The 7,353-nt window shown below is 55.2% G+C and overlaps 1 protein-coding gene across 1 annotated transcript; it reads right to left on the reverse strand.

Annotated features, from left to right (window-relative positions):
- Positions 1-263: 263 nt before the first annotated feature.
- On the reverse strand, positions 264-7,107 carry CDC42EP2 (CDC42 effector protein 2). Its single transcript, XM_081062804.1, has 2 exons — positions 6,729-7,107; positions 264-3,030 (listed from the first exon to the last, which is right to left on the reverse strand). The coding sequence occupies exon 2, from the start codon at positions 2,681-2,683 to the stop codon at positions 2,063-2,065; it is 621 nt and encodes a 206-aa protein (XP_080918930.1). The 5' UTR covers positions 2,684-3,030; positions 6,729-7,107; the 3' UTR covers positions 264-2,062.
- Positions 7,108-7,353: the final 246 nt, after the last annotated feature.

Genomic DNA, 7,353 nt, shown 5'->3' on the forward strand with positions numbered 1-7,353 from the left:
GAACCTTGAAGATGTGATGCTAAGTGAAATAAGCCAGTCACAAAAAGACAAATACTGTATGATTCCACTCATATTAAGTCCCTAGAGAAGTCAAATTCAGAGACAGTTGCAGGGGCTGAGGGGGAGGGAGAATGAGGAGTTATTGTTGAATAGATAGGGAGTTTCACTTTGGGGAGATGACAAATGTTCTGGAGATGGATGGTGATGATGGTTGCTGAATAATGTGAACGTAATGAATGCCACTGAACCATACACATAAAAATGGTTAAAATGATTGATTTCATGTTATGTATATTTTACCACAATAAAAAAAAATGCATCACCTGCATAAAAAAAGGCTGTGTGGCCCAGCAAAATGTCTCCTGGTCTAATTCTGCCTCTGCCTCTAGGATGAAATCTCTGCCTGGAGGCAGGAAAGGTTAGGGGTGAGGTGGGGTCTGGGACTCAGAGGGTCAAAAGGATGGAATAGAACCAACTGAGAATGAAAGGGGACCACTGAGGCCAGCACCAAGCCCCATCTTATGCTTTCCCCTTCTCTCTGTCCCCACTGTCTCCATCTGGTCTGGTCCTCCTCATCCTGCCAGGGCTTCCTCCTCTTTGATCTCTGCTCCATCTTCCACTTGGCCGCCGTGGCGACCCTTGTAAAACCTGGATCTGGGGTGGCCAGTTAGCTCAGTTGGTTAGAGCATGGTGCTAATAACACCAAGGTTGCTGGTTCGATCCCTTAATGAGCCATTGAGCTGTGCCCTGTTTAAAAAATAAAAATAAAACCTGGATCTGACCACGTCTCTCTAGCTTAAAAATCTTTCAGCAGCTCCCATCACCTCAGCTGCAGCCAGCAAGCACCCTGTTCTGACTGCAAAATGCTTTCCCAGCTTCCCAGGCCTGCCTTTCCTGAGCCCCCAGTTCCTTTACATGACACACCATAACCAAACATTATCCCTGGTTTTCTCAACGACCCTACCAGGCAGGTATCATTGACTCCATTGTAGAGATGGGGAAACTGAGTCTCACACAGGCTAGGTAGGACTTAGAGATCTTTCCACTATATAGCGGCTCCTCTCTGTCATTCACCCTTGGTGCCTCAGTACCTTTGCTTATGCCTGAGCACATGTCTGTTAGCCCTAGGTTTGGCTCAGAATCACATCTGATCCCTGAATGTCCCCTGACACCACCCCCACCCCTGCCCCAGGTATTCCCAATCACGTTCCCTTCATAGTTCAACACCATTGGAAATCATCTTCCTTGCTTACAAATTTAATATCCTTCCCCCTTAGAATGTAAGCTCCAGGAGAGCCGGGATGGCGTCCGTCTGGCATCCCCAGCCCCTGGAGCAGGCCAAGTGCACTGTAGATGCTCAATAAACAGCCTTGATGAGATGAGTCTGCTGATCAGCACTGTTGGATCCCTCCCAGCCCCCAGCCCCCAGAATCGGGTGCAATCTTCCAAAGGGCAGGGCCCACTCCGCAGAAAGACGAGCTGGGGTCTCCCCAAGGGTCAGCCCAGGTGGCAGAGATTGGCCTGTCTTCAGGGATAAGGGTGTGGGGAGCACAAGTATGAGCAGCAAGTTTTATTGCAACCAGAACTCCTGGTCATGTGGGAGGGGGTAGGGTAGAGGGACATTGATCATCGATGCCACGCTCCCAGTCCAGGACATGACACCAAAGTCTGGCTGGCTGTGCCCTGCCTCTTCCTCCACTCCTTGCTCAGGGCATCGGAGGGATCTGAGGTGCAAGGGAGCTGAAAGGGGAGTCCATTTCAGCATAGCCTTCGTCGGAGGGAAGGAGGAGCAGTTGGCAGTGGGGGTCCAGGTGGCCCACGAGGCTCAGGAACCCGTGGGCTGAGTGCTGCATGTGTCCTCGTGGGTTTTAAGGGAAAGCAATGAGGCACATTCTGCCCATGGGGAGAGGGTGGGAGGAAAACAAAGGCTCAAAGTGAGAAATTGCTGGCCAGTGACCACACAGGCGGGCCCTTGGGATCCCGACTTCTAGGCCAGGATCGTGTCCGCCCCATTCCTCTGGCATTCATCAGCCTGGACGCCCAGCCTGGCCCACCTGGGGGCCTATGTGGGCATCTGGTCCTGGTCCATGATCTGGAGGACGTCGTCCAGGATGGAAGGCCCCAGGTCCACGTGCAGGGAGAGCAGGGAGCTGGCATGAGACAGGAAGGGCTCCTCGGTTTCTGACTCAGGGGTCAGCCCATTGCGGGCCGAGCCAGCCTCTGGAATTCTCCAGATGTCCACACTTCCTGCCTCTGGTGGAGAGGCCTGAGGGGTCTCCAGGTGCAGGCGAGGGGGTTTGGGTGGGGCCTGGGTTGTGGGTAGGGTGAGGGCCTGGGGCCCACCGATGACCGGGAGGGAGATAGCATTCTTGAGCAGAGGGGATGGCCCTTCCGGGTGCTCCCGCCCACACAGTGTGGCAGTGCGGGTAAACTGGAAGGGGAGGTCAAAGGTGCCGTCCTCCTCAGGTCCCTCAACTGCCGTCCCTGGCAGGAGGTGAAATTTGCCCTGCAGGAAGGAGATGTCACCGAACATGTCACTACCGCCACCGCTGCCGATATGAATGGTGTGGCGGAAGTCCCCCAGCGGTGGGCTGATCATGTCTGAGGACAGCAGGTCTCGAAGCTTCTCCTTTTTGCCTTTGCGGCTGCCGCGCTTCAGATAGATGGGTGCCTTGGTGGACATTGTGACTTCACTACCCAGGCCTGGCTGCCGAGGCTGGGGAGAGTCCACTGGCCGAGACCACGGCCTCTCACCACTCAATCAGAAACATCCAGAAGGTGGTTTCCAGACACCAAAAACTTGCCAAAGGGCTAAGAGTAGGATGTGGGGCGTGACCAAAGTTGGCCCAAGGAATTAGAAAAAAAGATTAACTATCGATGAAGTCAGAGGGTTGAGATAACAAAAATCATTCTTCTCCAGAAGGGTTGACAACTCTTCTGAAAACTGGAAGCAGAAAGGTGATCTCCTAGGCAGCAGTGCTCTCTGGTCTTGTCCTTCTGAGTGTCTCTCCCCGGTCCGGGGCTGAGGAGCTGAAACACCAAGGGAACAAATCAGGGACAGGACAAAGGTCAGAGGCTTGCAGCTGGCTTCTCGGCCCCCTCTGTCAGCCCTGGGAGCCCGAGTGGAGCCTCTCTGCTGCAGGGAGCCTGGAAGAAGCACGTGCTCAGTCATAGACTTGCTGTAGCTTAGAGCCTGGCCACCAGCGCCAAGCCGCTCCCTTACAAGTGGGGAAACTGAGGACCCGGCACCTGAGTGACTCGCAAGAAGTCCCACACAAAGTCCTGGCTCTGGTCTCTTGCCCTGGGTCCCCAGCTCTGCTCGTCACCATCGCAGGGGTGCTTACCCCCCTGTTGCACATCAAAGGTGACCCAAGACATGACAAGGCCAAATTGCCTGGGGGTCTCACAGATTGGTCTCAGTTCTCCATTTGACCAAGGATGGAGATCTCCGTCTCAGCCACCCAGGCCTGGCACAGGGCTGGATGCACACAGGTGTTAGGCCCATAGCCAAATAACAGATATTTCTGTTTGGCCCAATCACGTCCCACCTGGATGTGAGTTCACCTTTTCCGAGTTTCCCTTTACTCCTCCTCCTGGTTAAGAGTTCCTTATGGGCAGAGGCTGTGTCTAATTAATAACTGTCTCCCTCCCTGCCCCAGCCCCTTGAAGGGAAGATGGAGTGGGGTACAAATATTTTTGGAAGGGGACTTTATTCTGTGTCTGGAATTTGGCTGACTTCTTTGCAAATACATTTCATTTAATTATCACAACCACCCTCCTATCATCCCCATTTTAAAATTAGAGCCATAAGACGCTTTGGAGGAATTCCCACAAGGCATTGCAGAGGGAGAGAAACAAAATGCAAAAATGTACGTAGTATAGAAAATTCTATTTTTTTAAAGTATTGACCAGCTCCCATCCCTTTCCCCGTATGGCTACCTAGACTGGGGCGGGGGGCAGGGATAGGGTATGGGGTCAGTGAAAGGGAGGAAAGGTGTCCTCAGTAAAAATTATCTGTAACATTTGGTCTCGTTACTGTAAACTGATGTGTAAAGTTGAAAGGATAGTCGCCAAAATGTTGATGGTGGTTCTCTCGAGATGGTAGAATTTCCGGTGACTTTGCCTTTCTTATTCATACTTTTATAAGCTCAAGTTCTTAATAATAAGCATGTATTATTTATGTGCACATATTTTTTATGAAATCAGAAAAAAATAATATTTTTAATGTGGAAATAATAAACATACTCTGGAGAGATGTCATACTGGTTTAACAGAAGAAGGAAGCCTTGCAAATACTCTTTTTCAGTTCCCACGGTGGGAGATTGGCCTGACACGTGGATACAGATGTAGAATCAGAGCACAAAAGGCAAAGTAAGAAATGTGTTCAAGGTCACCCAGCAGGGACCCAGAGGAGTCCACACTCTCCCACTGCCATCTACAGGCTGTCAGAGGCTGAACAGGTGGGAAATTGGCCAGGGAGGGGCCGAGCAGCAGCAAGGTTGCCTCTGCCAGCTCTGCCCCATCCGGGGCAAAGTGAGGGGAGAGTGAGGGCTGGCAGGAGGGAGCAGGAAGGAGGAAGGAGGATGCAGGAGGAGTGGCAGAATCCCAACTCTCTTCATTCCTCCAGCCCAGGCTCTCACTCAGGAAACTCCACCCCAGGACCGGACACCCCGGGTCAGTCATGTTGAGCCACAGAGACCGGACATCTTGCCCCTCCCAGAGCACCTGCAGTTTAACAGGAAACAAAGGAATGACTCTCTCCAGTGGCAGAATTCCAGCTCAGCTTTAAGGAGCTGGGGAGGGAGGGAGGGTGAGACACTGGGTGTTTTGAAGTCTTGGGGTCCCATCACTCATTCATCTAACAGACATATGTGCCCATATCATGCCAGGCCTGGGAGTGGGGGGCTTGCTGACACACATTCTATCTATCCCTTTGGCAGGCAAGAAGTCCTGGGGTGGTTTTTCCTTCCTTTTTACTCAGAGAGAATGGGGCTGACTGGTAGGACGTGCTCAGGACCTGGGCCAGGTCCTCCCGCCCATCATACAGGGGCGCCAAGACAGCCTGAGTGTTTCCACAACAAATTGGGCGTCCCTGACAGCTGTCTCACTCAGAGCCAGATGTACCGCCCAATTCCAGATGTGGGGAGAACTGAGGCTAGCTGGGAAGGGTTGGGCCAGTGTCAACCACCCAGGGGAGATTTGGGAATTGCAACCATCAAGCCCCAAGAATTCAAATTTGGCAACCAGAAGACCCCGAGCTCCAGCTGCTCTTGCACAGCTTCCATCTTAATGCTCCCAGACACAGCATGCTGGATGTCATTACCGCCTTTTACAGAGGGAGAAGCTGAAACTCAGAGATGTTAAGTAACTTTGCTGAGGTCACCCAGCTAGTTACAAGAAAGAGTGGGGACTGGTACCCAGGAGCCCAGGGCCTCCTTCAAAGAAAATGACTTCCAGGAGGCAGAGCCCCTTCTTTCACAAGGAATGCTAGGCCACTCCCTACCAGAGATGTTCAAAGAGCAGCCCCCTGACCTTACAGGAGGCGGACCTTGAATCCATCTCCAATTGGGACTCACTCTGATCTTGGGAAAGACACTGTTCCTCTCTGCCCTTACCGTCCCCATCCATAAAATAGGCTGATAATAAAGCCATCACCAGAGGGCTACTGGAGATCCTACTGCCGTAGTGCAAGTGACAGCACCAACAATGTCACTGTCAGCCCGATCTTTCATTCAGCAAATAGCTGCAGGGCTTTCCTCAGCATTTTGGTGGTTTGGGGACAATGCTCCCAACAAGACCAAAAGCCATCAGCTCCTGGGCCCAGGTGTCCACCTCCTCCCACGGCTGCGGGGTCTCGCGCGGTCCCGCGGGTCCCGGTGCGGAACAGCGCGCGGTTCCATCGCCGCCAGGTGGCGCGCTTGCCTGCTCTATCGCCCCGCGCTCGGGAGGAGTCCCTGCGCGCACCGGAGTCTCCAGCGCGCCGCGGGTTCCAGGCAGGAGCCTCGAAGGAGCCGCACGTAAGCGTACCAGCTGCGGATTGTCTGAGGGATCTTCTTCTCTTGGGGGATTCTGGTATCACAACCAGACAATCATGGGGAAAAAGGGGCGATTGGGGACCCTGCCCCATCTCCAAGCTCTGGGAGGAGCCTCCCCTAATGCTTCCCGGCCTGGACGATGTCCGAGTGTCCATCTGGAGCAAGGCCAGCGCTGGGGCGTGCTAGCCCCCGCCTCTGGCTCCCGCGGGTCAAGCTCCTCAGCCCCAGCTCGGGTTCCGGCGCCGATTCCTCCCCGCCCTCTGCCCGAGCGCAGCCCAGCTCAGCCCAGCCCAGCCCGGATCCGTTTCAGGACGCTCACCGCCGTGGCTAAAGATAGGAGGACACCTCACCATAGGCTAAAAATACGACCCCATCCAGGGCCGAGACGCAGGACACTGGGAGTGCGCTCCCCGGTCTCGGGGGTGGGGTGGGGCTCCGGCGCAGGGTGGAGAGCGGGCCCGCGAGTTCGGGCTCTGGATGCACGGCCCCGCAGGCGGAGGGGGTGCGGGCGTGGCCGCCAGGACCGAGGCACGGGCAGAGTACACCTTGGAGCCCGAGGCTCCCGGGAAAGAACCTGCGTGGAGGTGAGACGCGGGCCAGGGTACAAGATGGAACTGGGCGCCACAGGGATGATCTTCTCCGGGGGCCCCTTTGGAGTTGCAGACAGGCTGCAGAGTCCCGGCGCGAACTCACCTTGAAGCGCTTAGGCAGCCGACCAGCGGACGGGAAAAGCTCCGAAGCTGGACCGCACGGCGGTGGGAGCCGAACCCGACTGTGAACTTACAGTGCAGACCTTGGCCCCTGAAGCCCCGCCCCCGGCCCACGGAGCCAATGCCGAAGCCGCCCCAGCTAGGCCCCGCCCACAGCCCGTCCCTCCCGTCCCCGCCTGCGCACCCCCTTCTGCGGCTCCGCGCGGGTGTCGGGGAGCCCGGCGGGTGTCCAGCCCAAGCGCGGGAGGCTGCGGGCCAGACGGCATCAGGTGCCTGGGCTGGACTCCGCGGATTCCAGCTGTGCCCGTCGGAATCCAAACTCTGTTCTGGAAGGGCCGAGAGCATGGCAACCGGAAGAGCGAATTCTTCACAATTCTCCGAGCGTCCTAAGGCGTTCCTTCCTTGGGGGGCTGGGTCGGGGAGGTGCCTGCACCAGTGTATTCACTGACTACTGAGGGAATGAATGAGGTCTTGAAGGCGCCTGCGTTAAAATATTACAACTTGGGAGAGATTTCACGAGTTTACTGCCCGCTAGAAGAGAGGGCACTGAGTGTGTGGAAGTGCCCTGAGCACGCTGATATCTGCGGTCAGTCTAGGTGGCTTCCGTG

Source organism: Rhinolophus hipposideros (genome assembly GCF_964194185.1).
Source record: "Rhinolophus hipposideros genome assembly, chromosome: 10".
NCBI classification, from domain to species: Eukaryota; Metazoa; Chordata; class Mammalia; order Chiroptera; family Rhinolophidae; genus Rhinolophus; species Rhinolophus hipposideros.

Coding starts and splice junctions, on each gene's coding strand:
- CDC42EP2 (XM_081062804.1), bottom strand. CDS start 2,683: ATGTCCACCAAGGCACCCATCTATCTGAAGCGCGGCAGCCGCAAAGGC.